The sequence below is a fragment of the Carex rostrata genome, chromosome 31 (assembly GCF_964058835.1).
Source record: "Carex rostrata chromosome 31, lpCarRost1.2, whole genome shotgun sequence".
Lineage (NCBI taxonomy): Eukaryota > Viridiplantae > Streptophyta > Magnoliopsida > Poales > Cyperaceae > Carex > Carex rostrata.
The window spans coordinates 2,499,935-2,518,745 of NC_135948.1; the positions used below are offsets into that span (position 1 = coordinate 2,499,935).

At 32.1% G+C, this 18,811-nt stretch overlaps 2 protein-coding genes across 2 annotated transcripts in view; both read left to right on the plus strand.

Annotated features, from left to right (window-relative positions):
• LOC144547300 (pathogenesis-related thaumatin-like protein 3.5) overlaps positions 1-18,811 on the plus strand; it is a 58,247-nt gene that overhangs the window by 29,047 nt on the left and 10,389 nt on the right. The gene's annotated exons all lie outside the window — the stretch shown is intronic.
• On the plus strand, positions 5,061-10,499 carry LOC144547620 (auxin transporter-like protein 2). Its single transcript, XM_078296308.1, has 8 exons — positions 5,061-5,402; positions 5,532-5,717; positions 5,826-5,938; positions 6,056-6,239; positions 6,352-6,449; positions 7,931-8,189; positions 8,402-8,608; positions 9,849-10,499. Exons 1-8 carry the CDS (start codon positions 5,229-5,231, stop codon positions 10,182-10,184), a joined length of 1,557 nt encoding a protein of 518 aa, XP_078152434.1. The 5' UTR covers positions 5,061-5,228; the 3' UTR covers positions 10,185-10,499.

Consider the following 18,811-nt stretch of genomic DNA (forward strand, 5'->3'; position numbering starts at 1 on the left):
GAAAAAAAAAAAATAATGAAAAATAGAAGCAAGAAGAAAGAAGAAAGAAGAATGGAGGTTGGGAAGAGAAGAAAAAATAAGAAAGAAGAGAGAAGAAGAATGGCTCGGTTGAGGTAGTATTTTTAAAATCTACATCGATCCTTAGGAACGGTGGAGGGAATTTTTAGAGCTACACCGATCCACAGAACCAGTGGAGACATTTTTTTAGGCTTCACCAATGCATAGAACTGGTGGAGCTATTTGGTGTAGCCATCTGTGCAGTATGCTATGGTCGGGTGCAAAATTGGCTCCATCGATCCCTAGGATTGGTGTAGGTTTTGATTTTCTTGCTCGGTGGAGGCTAATTTTCTAAAATCCAAACAAACTGTGCTAGTTCTATTGAAACATTTGAAAGGATTTCTATTTAAAAAGAAAAAAAAATCGCCAGTGTGACTATATCAATAGTTTGTGCAATGTCCAAACGACACTAATATTAATAATAAAATAATTTTCTTCCTTTTTTTGCCAAAAAATTAGTATTATTCAAAGTAGAATTTATGTTATATAAAATGAAATGTTTACGGATCAATATAGTACTGTTAACATTTTAGGAGGAATTTTATGTATATCCCTCTAAAACCTCAAAATTACATATTCCTTCCTTTAATAATTTTAATATCATATTTACTCTTCTAAATATCAAATATCCTCACAAATTTATCCAATCATTTGTAAAGTACCCATTTATAATTTCAGTGACTTTTTCTATTAAAACTAATTTTAACTTTATAAAAGTATACTCATTTTACTCTTTATTGAAAAAAAGTTATATAACCTGTTTAAAGGAAATATTTAGTTTTCTAATTGGTCCATTTTAAGAGCAAATGATTCATTTGCTTACTTGTGGTCACACACAAGCATATGCCTAAATACCACTATGTATATATCATAAGTAGAAAAACCAGCCATTCACTAGTGGAAAATATGGAATCAGGATCGGTTATATACGCATATCAGTATCGGAATACAACCGATCCTGATGAAGGCGATACTGATACTATCAGGATTGGTTTTTTATTTTTTAAAGAACCGATCCAAATAGCAACTATTAGGATCGGTTGTTTATTATAACCGATCTTAATAGCAGTTATCTGGATCGATTTTTCTTAACGAACCGATCCTAATAGTTATATTCTGGATCGGTTATTTAAAATAACCGATCCAAATTAATACCTATTAGGATCGGTTCCTTAGGTTAACCGATACTATTTTTTTTACCAACTTTGAAAAAAAATAGTATTAGGATCGGTTGTTTATAAAAAACCGATCCTAATAGTATCAGGATTGGTTTTGTATAAAAAACCGATCCTGATACTATTTTTTTTTTTTTGGAATTAGGATCTGAAAAAAAAAACTTTTAGGATCGGTTATTAAAAAATAACCGATCCTAAAAGTTTTTTTTTTCTTTTTTTTAGACTGAGGATCAGTTATTTTAAACAACCGATCCTAATAGTAGTAATCTGGATCGGTTGTTTAAAATAACCGATCCTGATGTTTTATTGAAGCTAAAAAAAATATTTTTATTTATTTGACCAGCTTCCATATATATTTTGCTGGCCAGCATCCTAAATTTTTTTTTTTTGCACAGTAAGAAGCAATAATCAAATATCATATACACATCCTAAATTAAATATCATACACATCTTAAATTATTACAAAAAATTCATGTTCATACAAAGTTTTGTGAAGCATTACATATTATAACAAGAAATTTAAATCCAAAAAAATTTAATTAACAAACATACAAGTGACTAATTGAGCTATTTCTTCAATTAACACACATTTATGCAATTAATGTAAAACACAACAATAAAAAAATTAATAATTACCTCTTTTGCAATCACATCACTTGAGATTAAAAAAGACCCTAAAAACAAAAACAAAGGTAACAATTAGATGGAAAAATATTTTACAATAAAAAATACAAAAAAAATGTGTTTTTAAAGTATAATAATGAGAAAATTAGATAAAGCTAATACCGTGATAGTTGATCGGCCGGATGATTAAGTAACTTGAGCGAGATGTCCTCAAGACTGTAAAACAATATACAAACACCATTAATTAATTTTTGAAACAATAAAAAAAAATTAAAAACTGACACAATTGAGCCGGAGGTGCGAGAGGCTCGGCTTTGAGAGGAAGAGACGGAGAGAAAGAGAGAGAGAGACACGGAGGAGAGGGAGAGACGGAGACAGAGAGAGAGACACAAAGAGTACTGAGGATTTGAGAGGGAGATACGGAGACAGAGAGAGAGACGCTAAGTTGAAAATGAGAGGCGCGAAATGAAAATAAGAAGAACCCTAAGCAGGTTATACAGGGAGTTATCATTAGGATCGGTTGTTTATAAAAAACCGATCCTGATACTATTTTTTTTTTACCAACTTTGAAAAAAAATAGTATTATGATCGGTTGTTTATAAAAAACCGATCCTAATAGTATCAAGATAGGTTTTTTATAAAAAACCGATCTTGATACTATATATAAGAAAAATCACTGAGGTAAACCCCACTCATATTGATGGTCTATCAACCATCAAACGGCTACCATTTATTTTCTTTTCTGTTTGGTAATGCATCTACACGGATAAATATTAAGAAAAATGTGAAAAATATAAAAATTATTTATTTGTGTTTGTATGGCCAAATCAACTATACTATGATCAATTTTGTATAATTTTATTATTATTAATGGCATCAAATTGTTAAATGGAATGCAGATCATTCATTTCTGCATGATCATCCAACGGTGGGTCTGTAATTAAATGACATGTAATAATTTTTAAAATGATCAAGATATAACATGGAACATTAATAACGTAAAAGTGCCGAAGGCCAGACAACTGTAAGTTTTGATCCAACGTAAATTATTTACGGCCGTGCGATGTTGCTATATTGTTTTGCTTTGATGAACTAGTACACGAATCCCGAATTGTATCAAATTTTATAATGGTGAAATTAATATGAGATTCTTTCATTTTAACGGTTCCGATCGACCAAATGCTAATGTTCGTATTTGTTCCTTCACAACCCCACACAACAAGGGTTCAAGTCCTATGTATATTATTATATGGCACAAGTCATTGATGCATCATGCATGATTGTATAAAGAAATTCAATAGTCAAAATGACTTCAAAATGAAATATCAATGTCAAATAATTAATTATATTATCACATAAATTTTAATAATATAAATTACATTAATTTTCATCAAAAATTTTTTTATAATTGAACCATATGCCATATACAACAGCCATATATATATTCTATTAATCACCACACTAATTACATATAACACAAATGCCTAATTACATATACTTCTCAATATTAAAATTACAAACATAAATATTTTAAAATATTGAAAAAAAACTAATTATAAAATGAAATTTGCTATCTCAATTTTGAAGCTGTCACTGTGCCAATTTGCTTTTAATCCGAACAGAGCATTTTAGACTACATACAGTGCACCACACAAAGTTGGTTCTGCAAAAAAAAAAATAGTATTAGGATTGGTTATTTGAAATAACTGATTCTAATATTATTTTTTTTTTCAAAGTTGGTTCTGCAAAAAAAAAAAGGTACCAGAATCGGTTTTTGGCAATAAAATCGATCCAGATACTATCAGGATCGGTTTTTATCAATAAAACCGATCCAGATACTATCAGGATCGGTTTTTAGCAATAAAACCGATCCAGATAGTTTTTTCATTTAATTGGAAAATTATTAATCTGGTTTTGTTAATTATATGTAAGTTAATTTCTAATATAATATATCACGATTATGTATAAAAATTTGAAGGTATATTTTATGAAATAATTTATTATATAATTATAAGGTTATTTATTCTAATGGTTATGTTTGTAATTTACTTTTATAATTTTATAAATAATAATTGAAAGGAAAAAAGGTATCTGGATCGGTTTGTAACAGAGAACCGATCCAGATAGTTATCTGGATCGGTTATTATGTACAGAACCGATCCAGATGCTATTTTCTGATATATTTTAATTTGTTAGATGTATTTAAGTTATCTGGATCGGTTATTATGTATAGACCCGATCCAGATGCTATTTTCTGATATATTTCAATTAATAAGATTTATTTGAGATAAAAATAATATATAAGATTTATTTGAGATATTTCAATTATCAGGATCGGTGTTTTGTTAGAACCGATCCTGATACTATCATGTTTTGTTAGAACCGATCCTGATACTATCAGGATCGGGTTTTATAAACAACCGACCCTGATAGTTGAATTATTAAGATCGGTTATTTAGAATAACTGATCCTAATAATATCAGGATCAGTTCTAACAAAAAACCGATCCTGATAGTTCATAAATCAGGGTCGGTTGACAATAAAACCCGATATGAATAGTTTTTAAGATCGGTTTTTTTAAGAAAACCGATTCAAATACCTTTTAGGATCGGTTGGCTCATATAACCGATCCAAATAGGCCGATCCTGATTCCAGTTTTTACACTAGTGATTTGATCTTCAAAACCGATCATTTTGAAAATAATACATTTTTTTACACTGACTACATAGTTTTTTTTAATAAATTATAAAACAGGTACTTATTATAAATTAAATGAGTTATAATATATAACTCAATAAATTGGTTAAATTTGTGAGTTTTTGTAGTTTTTGAAAGTTTAAAGGACAAATATGATATCATGAATTTTAGAGGGGCAACTACGTGATTTTGAGGTTTTTGCGGGGTATACATGAAAATTTCCCAAAATTCGAAAAATTATAATGGAATACAAATGATACTTCGAAAACTATTTGTATAACTAACTCCATTTAAACTAATTTCTTACATTTTCGAAGGTCTGCTGGCAATTAACATATTATTTTTCAGGAGTAGAAACAATCCAACGGTACAAATTAAATCGTCTCCTCTCTGGCCCAAACTTCTCAAGGATCTGGTTTTCGTTCTCTTTATAATTTATTTTATTCATTTTTCTTCTAATGTTCTCTCCTTTATTAACTTCGAACAAAAGAACAAAAACGTTAAACAAATTAAGGAGAGAGAACAACTAGATATAGACTTCTCTTTAATGATCACTTCCCAGTTGCCTCGTTATATATAGGCGCTCCTCTCCCCTTCGACCCTTAGTTCAATTAACACTAGTTTGATCTTTTGTGTGTGAGGAAGAGAATCAAGAGATCTCAACTAAACCTAGTCATGGCTTCTAACACAAATGGAAGTGAAGATAAGCCAGTCGAGTCACTTGTAGGAGGTAGGTACTTGGAAATGGGGGAGGATGGGGACGCAAAGACTGTGAAGTCCCGCCTCTCGGGTTTCTTATGGCATGGCGGCTCGGCCTATGACGCCTGGTTCAGCTGTGCCTCTAACCAAGTACACATTTCTTCTCTTCTCTCTATAAGAACTTATTTTCTTTCCACTTCATTCAACTCAACTAAAAGTTTGTTTTTCCATAGAACCCTTATATGTTTTTGTTCTTTCTTCCCTTTTGGGATTTTATAGGTGGCACAAGTGCTTCTTACATTGCCATATTCCTTCTCTCAACTAGGAATGACTAGTGGGATTTTATTTCAACTGTTTTATGGATTATTGGGTAGCTGGACTGCTTATCTCATTAGTATTCTATACATCGAGTATAGAACAAGGAAGGAAAGAGAGAAGGTTGATTTCAGAAACCATGTCATTCAGGTAAGTAATAACTTGTAAGCACTTGAATATACTTGGCTTTAAGAGTTTACACACAACTTTTTATTCACTTTTTTTCAAACTTATTTTTGTGCGCGTAAAATAAAACAGTGGTTTGAGGTGCTAGATGGGTTGCTAGGCAAGCACTGGAGAAATGTTGGACTAGCATTTAATTGCACTTTTCTTCTATTTGGATCTGTTATACAACTAATCGCTTGCGCTAGGTACCTTTAATCTCTCTCCTAATAAAGGGTTCAATCTATTGTTATTGTTCATGTCTTTCCTTTTTGTCTGAAAACTAATGTGTCTTATTGTGTGTCGTTTTAAATGTAAATGTGTAGCAATATATACTACATAAATGACAAGTTGGATAAGAGAACATGGACATATATCTTTGGCGCATGCTGTGCCACTACAGTCTTCATCCCTTCATTTCACAACTACAGAATCTGGTCTTTTCTTGGCCTTATTATGACCACATACACTGCCTGGTACCTCACAGTTGCCTCACTACTCCATGGCCAGGTACACACACTCTTATTTTGTATTATTTCTTTCAGTTTTTTTTTTCTGTTATTAGCTTGTCTTGGGTTCTTATGTTAATGATATGTATTTCTATTTTCTTGAAAATTTGTAGATTGAAGGAGTGAAGCACACAGGCCCAGCAAAGATGGTTCTATATTTCACTGGAGCTACTAACATTCTCTACACATTTGGTGGCCATGCTGTCACTGTGTAAGCACTCTCTTAATTAGTTTCTATCAATGAACTTGCTTACATGCACCAAACAAAAAAAATTATATGAACCATAACATATCTCTAAAATACTAAAGAATATAAAAAAAAAAAACCCTCATGTAAGCGTGATCTGATATTACGGAATGAGATTCTCTGTTACATTCCTCTATTAGAGTAGCTGATATAGGACTACTGGAAAGTGGAAGTTAGGGACCAACTGGGTATATTGGATAATTAAAGTTCGTTTGACTGGAAAATCAGGGATTTCATAACACAGAAAATTCAAATAATGTAACAAACAATCCCAACACCTGACCTGAGCCCACTAAATTTTTTGGGTGCTTTTTTTTGTTCTTTTGCTCTTTCATGTTTGCCTTTTTTCTCCTAATGCAACATTGACCAGTACAAACAGAGAGCGCACTATAAAAATAATTACCTTGAACAAATGGACTAACTTATTAGTGAGTTTTTAAATTCAACTATTCGTTGAGCAGAGACAATGGTCGTTTTGTCTCTTAGAAATATAGAGGAGTCACACATGACGGTTTCTCTACGTAGTTTTTGTGTTCCCTCTGTATAAAAATGCCTTTCTCATTTTGCTAATAAACATCCCATGTTCCCAATAAAGAAATTAAGAGCAATTATTTCAGATTGCTTTAAAGTCCTAAGGTTAGGAATGCTTCCTTGATCCTCTGTGTTTTATGTTCAACTTACCCCTTCTAATTTTCACTTTTCTCTCTCTTTCTCTGGTCTGATAATGTCCCACCTGGCCTCTGACGAAATTGTACAGACAGCACTTCACAGTTCCCACTATCGCCTTCATTCATTATTAATTATGCAGTCAAACAAGTATACAGCTCAAAACCACCACCATCTTTTAACTTGTTATGCATTTGTAAAACTATGCCATCCACTGTTTTCTGTAAATTTCTGATTTGATACCAATCTCCCAGATTACGACCCTTGCTTACTGCATCACTCTGTTCCACTTACACCGAGTGGGACATATCATCCCTATTTTCAACAACACTCCAAATTAAAGAGAGTAAGGAAAGAAGAAAAAGAGAGAGGGAAACGAAGGAGAAAGTAGTAATCTCTGACAAGTTGTTACCCAAAACGAAAACGAGAAATAAAACATAAGCTATTAAGCTTGCATGAAAGGCCCAATTTGAGGGCCCTGATTGTTTCCTGCCACTGAGGCACTGCAACATGACTCTTTTTACATGTGTCTGCTATAGTTTCATACTTTCATGTGATATCTTTTTCTGAAGGGTTTTGTTATGAGGCACCAAATAGGAACCCAGGCCCCTTTTCATATTCTGGATGACATTGGACTTACTATTACTAATAATCTAGTGATCTACCAAACTATTAGAAATTTAGTGAGATAAAATGTTGCATTGCATCTTTATGCAGTTGCAAATTAGTGTTAATAAATGGAACTAATAAGTGTATATATATATAATTTTTTTATGCAGAGAGATCATGCACGCGATGTGGAGGCCGCAGAAGTTCAAGGCAATCTACCTACTAGCTACGCTCTATGTTATCACCTTAACCCTCCCGTCGGCAGTCAGCGTCTACTGGGCATTTGGCGATGCACTTCTGACGCACTCCAACGCATTTGCTCTACTCCCACGCACACCATTTCGCGACTCCGCCATAGTGCTGATGCTTATCCATCAATTCATCACATTCGGTTTCGCTTGTACACCACTCTACTTTGTTTGGGAGAAGGTATATATATATATATATGTTCATGTTTATAAGCAGCTAGATTGTCCCATATACATAGCATCAATCTTCAATATTATGAAATTGATTATTTAGTTTTCGTAATTTCAAAATATACACTTGTATACGAAAATTAAATTATTTTCTTAGGCAACTTATTACCATAATTAACAGTGAGTTCACAGAAAATAACTTGTGTTATATCACTGAAACAGCTTATTGGACTGCATGACTGCCGTAGCTTATGCAAACGGGCAGCTGCTCGTCTGCCCGTGGTTATTCCAATATGGTTCTTGGCAATTATTTTTCCTTTTTTTGGGCCAATTAATTCAGCCGTTGGATCGCTGTTAGTGAGTTTTACTGTCTATATCATCCCCTCATTGGCTCATATGGTCACTTTTCGCTCCGCTCAAGCGCGTGAGGTAATAACTTTTTACTTTTTACTGTATTACTTTATTTATCTATATACGTAATATAATAATCTATAATGTACCTGGTTAATTCTTTTAATAAATATGTTAGTCACACACCTCTTAATTTAGCAAAAGTATTGAGTCTGTCCTTGAGGAATTAGTATACTAATTAAGAAATAAATTGCTTGTTAATTAACGACCTACATAAGTATAATAGTTAAGTGGGTAGTTAAGCTGTTAGCTTTATTAGCAAATAAGACAAACTCAACCAGTCTAAAAGTAGTTATATGTAGTCCTATGTGGGGCTATGAAAGCTTAAAGGTAAGGTGACATGTTGTACTATTATCTGTCTGTGTCTTTGGAAGTACAGAGAAAGCTAAATGAACTTACATTTTTTCAGAGGAAAAAAAAAAGATAATTGAAGGAAAGGAACATAAATTTGCACCGAAAACCTGATTTAACACTTGATTTTTGAGTTAATTGTCACTACAAGGTGTAAGAAAAAGTAGTCAGAAATTGGGTGATTCTATGTTAGAAATAAGGCACTTATTCCAAGAGAATAAAATGGAATTCTTTTTATGCAAAGGGCACTGAGAAATTGGTAGTACTACACTACTACAGAATATATTCGTTCAGTCAACATGGTCAAATACTGTAAAAAAAAAAAAAGAATTGTAATTTACTTAATCAAAGAAGCGCACTGCTCAAATTGATCAAAGCAATAGGCATCCAAGGCTCCATGTATTTTTTTTATTTTTTTATTGAAGGCTCCATGTAAATATGCAAGTGTGAGAGCTTCAATGATAATTTTTAATTACCCTTCACAGTGTTCTGAAATTGGTGAACTTTGATTCTCAATTTCACTACTGTACCATTAATCCAAAATTTACATCTGGTAGTAAAACTTAATAATTTGGTCTACAAAAGTAGTAAACATGAGAAACCCAATGAAAGCCTTTATTGGTTCTGTTGATATTCCCTAGTTAAGAGCACCAGCAAGACTGGTAGTGCATGTATGCATTAGACCGTGCTAATATGCCTTGAAAATTATTAACAAAAGTGCACACGCAATTGACAGTATGGCAGTTGAAATGACAAATACTAAATAATCAAACAAGGTCAATATATTGCCCCCTCAAAGCTTAGTATGAACTTCGCATGTATTGTAGTTCCTGAGACTAACCCTCCTTTTTATCCATATCAACTTACAAAAATCTCTTTATAAAAAACTTGTGCTATTAAATTGCAGAATGCCGTGGAGGTGCCCCCGAAATTTGTCGGCCGGTGGGTTGGTTCATTCGTAATTAACGCATTTGTGGTTGGCTGGGTCCTGGTGGTTGGGTTCGGGTTCGGTGGCTGGGCCAGCATGACCAACTTTGTCCATCAAATCGACACGTTTGGTCTCTTCACAAAGTGCTACCAATGCCCGCCACCACCTTCCCCGGCTTTGGCGAACTCACCACTGCCCCTTCCAAGCAGTGTGCATAACTTGACAAGCCCTTTCTTTATTTCGCCTTCCCCAGCACCCGCTCCTTCACCTGTGTCATTTTTTCTACGTCATCACCACCACCATCACAGACTGTGAAGCCGGTCAGCAAATCGGAATGGAATCTCTTAGTTGCCAAGTCTGAAAATCCTTAGAATTGATCTAGGTCTTGTTAGCACTTTTGCTTAGGCAATTGTTCTTCTTTTCCTCTTGTTGTTCTTCTTCCTATTATTTTTTTGTTTAGTTCGTTTTGTTTAAACTAAAAGTGAGGGTCGGGGCTATTGTGCCCGGTTTCACTTTGGTGCAAAGATGTTGATGTAATGATGTATTAAGGGTTTGAGAAACTAATGGGTGGTGTCTGACAGTATGAGAAAGAGAAACTATGATGCATGATAGTTCTGCAGGTGGTTCCTACTTTGTCATCTTATTGTCTTGCAACCTTCTTTTATATATTTTCTTTTTGGAAAAAAGGCTGAAAAGCCCGTTTCATGTTAATGAAACAAAAGTTAAATTACAGTAGAGGAACCTTTTTTTATATTAATTTATTCCTCCTCGTTGATGTTCCACTACAAATGCATTTACTGATCTGGTTCTTTTGTATCTGGGGCATTTCTTGGTTATTGTAAAAGCTTCATTCTTCTATATATAACCAGAGTGCTTTCGGTTTCACAACGAATAATAAATTGGGCCTTCTCCATTTTAGTTCCAAATGGTATATCCACTACCCCCTGGGACTAAAAACCTTCTTCCACATGAAGCTTAAGCATAAGCGCATAGCAACAAATTCATAACTCGAAATATTTCAAACAGTGTTGTAAATAACGATATGCAGTCATTGGACGGATAGTATACCGCCAAGCGATTAATCGGGAATAACCAATTATAATCGGAAATAATCGGCCGATTAATCGGAAAAATCCATGACGGTTTAGTTACCGCCAACGACTAATCAGTTGATTAATCGGTCTAAATAGACGTTTTTTACAACACTAATTTCAAGAAGTTTGAAATTTATAATTCGGATGCAAGTATGTTTTGAGAATTATTCTACTATTTATAGCATAATTAGTATACAGTGCACAAATAATGTTAGAAAGTAATTAACAAAAATAATTCATACGTTCTCGCGAGTAGTTCTGAGTATTTTCTTTTGACTGGCAATCCTTTTAGATATAGTAGGGGATTTGAAGACAAATGGATTAAATGGATCAAAGAATGGTTACTGCAGTTTACAATCTTGCATAAACATAAATGGTGAACTCACTAACTACTTCTTCTGTAAGAGAGAAGTTAAGCAAAGAGATCTATTATCTCCTTGCTTGTACATCCTTGCAGCTGATATCCTTAGTAAAATTTTCCTTAAAGATAGACAATTCAATATTTTAGTTGGTTAAGGTCCCCTTGTTTTAGACAATCATGCCCACACCAATTGTCACTATGCAAATAACACCATCATCTTCCTAAAAGTTGATGAAGCTAATATTAAACATGTTTGGTGGGCTTTAATTGCTTTTGAAGCCATCTCAGGTATAAAAGTTAACTATGCTAAAACTTCAATGTACCTCATAAATATCCTTGATATAGATAGATTTTCTCAATATATTAGATGTAATCCAGCTTCTTTCCCTATGCATTACTTAGACATATTTTCTACACTGAGTGGACTTTTCTCATTGATAAAATTGAAAATAAACTTCAAAATTGAAAGGGTAGCTTACTATCAATAGGTGGGAGGTTAACACTACTGAATTCATTAGTCTTGTCCTCAGTTGCTTTGTATTTCTTATTGTTATATAAAATACCAGATCATGTGATACACAAAATGAATCAATTGTGACGTAGATTATTATTGCAAGGGACTATTACAAGGAAGAAGAAAAAAAATACTCTTTGATAACTTAGCAATGAGCTTGTTTTGCCAAAGAGTTTGGAGGTTTAGGAATACTAGATCTTAAGCAAATGAATATATCTTTATTGCTGAAGTGGTTGTGGAAATTCAAAGACCCCACCTATGTTAGTGCATCGAAAAACATGATCATACACAAATACTTCTCCAATAATTTATAAAAATCTGAAGTCTGGACTTGCATATCATCTCTTCAATCCTTAGGTCAAATAAGTATTTCTTATTAATCAGGATCCAACACATCAGTGTTATTTTAGACTGACATCTGGTATCAGAATTGCTCCATGGCATCTAGATTTTCATTTTTATTTGACATATGTTCCAACACTAAAGTTTTGTTGCAAACATCCATTAATACACAAGGGGAAACCCTTACTTTTAGAAGATCTTTTGATGCCATATTAAAAATAATTAGTTATTTGTCTTATATCCACTTAGAAGATAGACTAAGCTAGAGATGAGAACCTAATGGGAAATTTACCGTTAGATCCTTGTATAATTAAGTTACTCAATTTTAGATGCATTAAACCTAAAAATGCCATACTATGGTGGAAGATTCCAATACCTATTAAGATCAGAATTGTTATGTAGCTTACTCGCAAAAACAAGATTTGAACAACTGATAATTTACTAAAGAAATGATGGAAAAGTTATGCTACTTGTCAGTTTTGCCAACAATCTGAGTCCATAAACCATCTATTTGTCACATGTGTTTTTACAAAACAAATATGGTTCTATATGGGTTCTTGCCAAAATATCAATTTGCAGTGGTCCAAATTTGTTGATATTATTTAATTTTCCAATCAATTACCAAATACTCATATAACTGCTTTCCTTTAGTTTTTAGTGCAGTGTGCTGGACAATATGGAAATATAGAAATGAACTTTGTTTTAAAAAAAAGGTAAAATGAAAACAATTAGACAAATCATTTTGCTTATTATATCCCTTGTGCATTATTGGACATTAAAAGTGAAAAAGTAGGTGACTGAGTTCACAGCTCTGTGGATGCCAGTGGATCTGGATGTTCTTCCTTTGGCTAGTTGGTTGCAGCAACAGATCCAAATGAACAGGAGGCACCAGGAACACAATTGGTTCTTTTTGAAGCACAAGAATAGAAGATGGTAGATGGCTGCTAAGCCAAATTTTGTAGTTAGATATACTATCCCCAACCCCAATGAGTGACTTAGATATCAGTTTGCTTGGACTTTCTATGATGCTTGTTTGAGACAGACTGTAGTAGCTGATAGACTATTTTATGCAGTTTCTATTTCTTTTGGTATGACAGTTCACCTGATGTGGCTATTCTTTAGGAAGAGTATTTTGTTGAGATGCAGGTGTGAACTCATTTGGTTTGGTTGTAAGTTAATTCTGTTTCTTAAATGAAATGGGCTTCGGCCTTTTAATAAAAAAAATATTTTCTTTTGAAAAAAGGCCAAAAAAACCAACTATTAATAAAAAAGGCCGAAAAAAAGTATTTTCATTATCTCAAACTGTTCATTACAAACTACAATACTTAAAAAAAAAAAAATCCAACCAAAATCCAACTACAATACTATAAAATCTCAAAATGTTAATTACAAACTGTCCACACACCCGCATCCTATACTAGTTTTCAAGGGCGGATCTAGTGTAGCGCATGGGGGGGGGGGGGGGCAGCCGCCCCCCTGGATTTCGAGTTTTAGTGGTGATCTATTGGTACCGATTGACTTTAATTGCCCCTCCCTGGAAATTTTTTTGCCTCCCTCTGAATGTTTGATTTGTAATTCGGGTTAAATTTAGTGTTAAAATCAAAATAAATTTCTTGAATTATGATTGGTAATATTAATTATAAGTCAGGATATTGAAAAATATAAGACAAAACATTGTTTTTTTTTTATCAAGTACTCAATTAGTTAATGGGTTTAAATTTGATAAGCTATTTAAACCCAATTCGATAATTTTTTGCCTCCTGACGAAAATCCTGGGTCCGCCCTTGCTAGTTTCTAGCTAGACACATGCGAGTGCACTGTACATCCATCAGACATGCACTAGTGAGATTCCAGCATTTTATATTTACACCATCGTCGGAATTATTGAGTATTATTAGATTTGTAAAATCTACAAATAATACGTGTATTTGATTGTCTGTTTTGTTATATTTGGCAGTTTAGTATTTGAACTTTTGGTACCAGTTTAGTATTAGCACTTCGTATTGCATATGATGGGACTGTGAGTACTTTTGTAAGGGACTGGAGGTTTCTTTAATGAAATGGGCAAACCCCTTTTCTCAAAAAAAAATAATAATAAAAAAAAAAAAATATATATATATATATATATATGGTCTGTCTAAATTGCTGCTGGCAGCATTTCAGCAGAGGTGCTGCCGGGGCTATATTTAGCTGTGTGATGTCCAAACAACAAATCCAAACCGTTAGATGTTTAATCTATATTATAATCTACTTGGAGACCAAATTTTACATTTTTTGGAATTTTTTTACTATATATTAAGCTGGTTTGAAAACCGCTGATTTCAGTAAATTTCTGCAGCATTGAAATCAGCAGTTTTCAAACCAGCTTAATATATAGTAAAAGAATTCCAAAAAATGTAAAATTTGGTCTCCAAGTAGATTATAATATAGATTAAACATCTAACGGTTTGAATTTATTGTTTGGACATCACAAAATAAAAAAAACAGCGGCAGCACTGCCGGCAGAAATGCTGCCGGCAGCAAATTAGCCACAGCCTATATATATATATATATACGTGTATCGGGACAATTGGACAAATCATCGGAAAACACGTTGAAAAAAAAATTTCAATTATTATTCCAAAAACCTTGTTATTTTGTTTTGATGTAAGACATATATATATGATACATTTTAAAATAACGCTCTGATACCAAGAGAAAACAAATGGGCAGTCCACGATCTGTTATGATTTAATTAATTATTACAAAATTTACTCATAAAATAATTGAACAATTTGTACTTTTTTGTTTCTGTTAAAGATTGATATTATTGACAATAGTTTAATGTTTAATAAATGATAATCATGGAAATATTTTTCGAATCAAATTATAATTTTCTCAGTATGAAAATAAAAGTTCACAGACATGTTTTTATTCTAGATTATTGGTTATGTATTAATTTTCACATAATTAGAGTAGTTTTTTCAGATTTCGTCTTGAAAACAGTATCTCGTGTTGAATAAAGAAGTTATAATAATACATTTTCATAAAATTCAAAATACAAATATGGTATCAAGATGTGTCACCATAAAATAGTGTAATTGGATCTCTTATGGTGGCACATCTTGACACCATATTTGTACAAGTCACTTTTTGTGATTTTAAAATCCAAATAGACGATCCGAACCGTTCAACATAATCTCCATATTAAAATGTGCTTGGAGACCAAATTTTACATTTTTTTGAAATTTTTTAGTATTTATTAAGATGTGTACAAATTTTTTTTTTTAGGTAATTTTGGACCATTGAAAAATAGTAATTTTAAAATAATAGTAATAAATTTCCAAAAAAATATAAAATTTGGTTTCCAAGAACATTTTAATATGGACATCACGTTGAACAGTTCAGATCGTCTGTTTGAATTTTAAAATTGGAAAAATAACTTGTACAAATATGGTACCAAAATGTGTCACCATAAAATTGTGTGTAATTGGATCTTTTATATCATACAATATTATATAGGTTAAATCTTAAAATATAAAGTATTATAAGATATATAGTCGTGAATTCTCTTTTCTTAAAATTGAGACTAAAGATTTAAAATAGACTAAACTTGATCTAAAATATGAAACTGAGTATATTCATTTTAAAATCATTTATATTGATTTTTTGACGATTAATAAATTTTACAGATGTCACATCCAAAAGTATTTGATAAATTATATTAATTGGAAGCTTGTTTTGCATACTTTGCACACTAAATTGATAATTTACTCTGTAAAAAAAAAGAAAAAAAAGAGAGATCTTTCTGATGTATTTCAGCTGTATCATAGTCATAATAAATTGTCGACACTAAGTAAAATATTGCCACCCATAAAGTCGAGTACAATATTAAATCATCCATGAAAAGCAATATATCTTTTTAGATCAAACAACAAGTGACAACTAATTGAAAGGCGCGGTTATTAAAAAACTATAGTGGGAGAAACAGAATCTTATATTTTAAGATTGAGTACCTTCTACCAAATATTCTAGCTAACAAACATGAAAAAGCACCAATCTGGCTGAGTTTGTCATTACTCAAAAATGTAAGGGACAACACATCTAGAAATCGTCCTTTGCTTTGGATGTTGGAAATTACATAATACAGGAGAAGAATAGAAAGGGAATCCCATGTTAACTGCCTTCCCGTGACCTTAATATATTAATGCTATTGCTATCTAATTAGACAGGAAGCAAACAAAATAAGATGTGCTTTTGGAGAACTTTCATTTGTAAATCTCATTGAAAACTTGCCAAGTTGCATTGGGTTTGTCTGAAGGAACCATCTCTTGAAGTAAAATATCATTAGAGAATGTTTAAATGGAACTTAGGTAAAACAACGAAAATACATGTCAAAAACATGTAAAAATATACTTGATATAAGTTTCAAAAGATGACTATCTTTTATTCATATATTTCTTATGTGTTTTATATGTATACAATACAAGATGTTTCTATTTATATGTCACAAATTATAAATAAAAATCCATCTAAATTAATCCAAAAATAAATAGGGGAAGTTAATTCTAAATGAATTGAGATGAATAATGTAGAGACTTACAAAATAAATAAACATTCACATTTAAATTTATTCATAACACTCCTAAAGTTAACATGTTGATCAGATTTAGAAAAAAATTGAACCGTTTGCCACAAAATTTAAAACTGTAATTTATAAAAATTAGAGTTAGATTAAAACACAACATTGGTTTTATGCCCTAGTCTCCACATTTTTATCTTTGTTCTCAAAATTCAAATAATCAACCCAAACAGTTTTACATGATCTCCATATTGAAATATGCTTAAAGACCAAATTTTATATTTTTTTTTACTAATTTTTAGATATGTACAAAATCACTGCTTTTTTACCATCTAAAAATGATTTTGTACCTATCTAAAACAATAGTAAAAAAAATAATTAAAAAATACAAAATTTGTTCTCTAAGCACATTTTAATATAAATATCATGTTAAGTTGTTCAAATTAGTTGTTTGAACTTTGAAAAACAAAGATAGAAATGTGAGATATAGTTGGAGCAAAAAAATACATTTTAACCTGAGCAAAGCTAGGGTGTGATGTGCTCACCAAGAGGGTTTGGTGAGCACAACTCCAAAAGTATATTAGATCGACTTCAAACGCCGAATCCAAACCGTTAAATCCATGTACTTCATGAATGATGCATTTACATGCAAAATTTTAAAAGTTTCGAGTTTATTTGCTACAAGATCAAGCGGTCAAAGAAATGAACTTTTTATAAGTTAATTTATAAGTTGTTATATATATATATATATATATATATATATATATATATATATATATATATAGAGTACGGCTAACGCGCTTCCTCTAGCATATGGGCCGAAATGCTTCCGGTGGAAATTTGAAATTTCAAAATCCAAAAAGTCGATCTGAACCGTTCATCTCCTTCTCCATATTAATATCTGCTTGGAGACCAAATTTTACATTTTTCTGAAATTTTTTACTATTTATTAAGCCACTTTGAAAATCGCTGATCCAACGGTGGCTTAACAAAACAGTAAAACCATTGGATCAGCGATTTTCAAAGTGGCTTAATAAATAGTAAAAAATTTCAGAAAAATGTAAAATTTGGTCTCCAAGCCGATATTAATATGGAGAAGGAGATGAACGGTTCAGATCGACTTTTTGGATTGTGAAATTTCAAATTTCCACCGGAAGCATTTCGGCCCATATGCTAGAGGAAGCGCGTTAGCCGTACTCTATATATATATATATATATATATATATATATATATATATATATATATAGAGTTGGGCTATGGTGCATTGCAATGTATGGAGGGGTTTGTGCATTGGACCATAAATCTAAAATTCAAAATTCAAATGGCCGATCCAAACCGTTCATCTTGTTCTCCATATTAATATGTGCTTGGAGACCAAATTTTACATTTTTCTGAATTTTTTTACTATTTATTAAGTATTTTACAAAATTGTTGATCCAATGGTGGCTGCTGATTTTACTGTTTTGTTAAGCCACCGTTGGATCAACAATTTTGTAAAATACTTAATAAATAGTAAAATAATTCAGAAAAATGTAAAATTTGGTCTCCAAGCACATATTAATATGGAGAACAAGATGAACGGTTTGGATCGGCCATTTGAATTTTGAATTTTAGATTTATGGTCCAATGCACAAACCCCTCCATGCATTGCAATGCACCATAGCCCAACTCTATATATATATATATATATATATATATATACAATTTTTATCATTTATTTGACCGTTTGACCTTATAGCAAATAAACTCGAAACTTCCAAAATTTTGCATGTACATGAGTGACACATGGATTGCAACGGTTTGAATTCGGCATTTGAAGTCGATCCGATATATTTTTGAAGTTGTGCTTATCAAATTCTCTTGATGAGCACATCACACCCTAGCTTTACTCTTTTAACCCTACACTAAAAATTAACCCCGAAAATTTTAAAATTAGTCCAGACCAGACCAATACGGCCCGTGAATTTCTTTTTGCGCCTCTTTGAGCATTTTTAAGTCCATGGGAAGAAATAAAGTTTGGGCCTAATCGTATATCACGCTATAGCTTCTTAAATTCTCTGAAGCCCAAT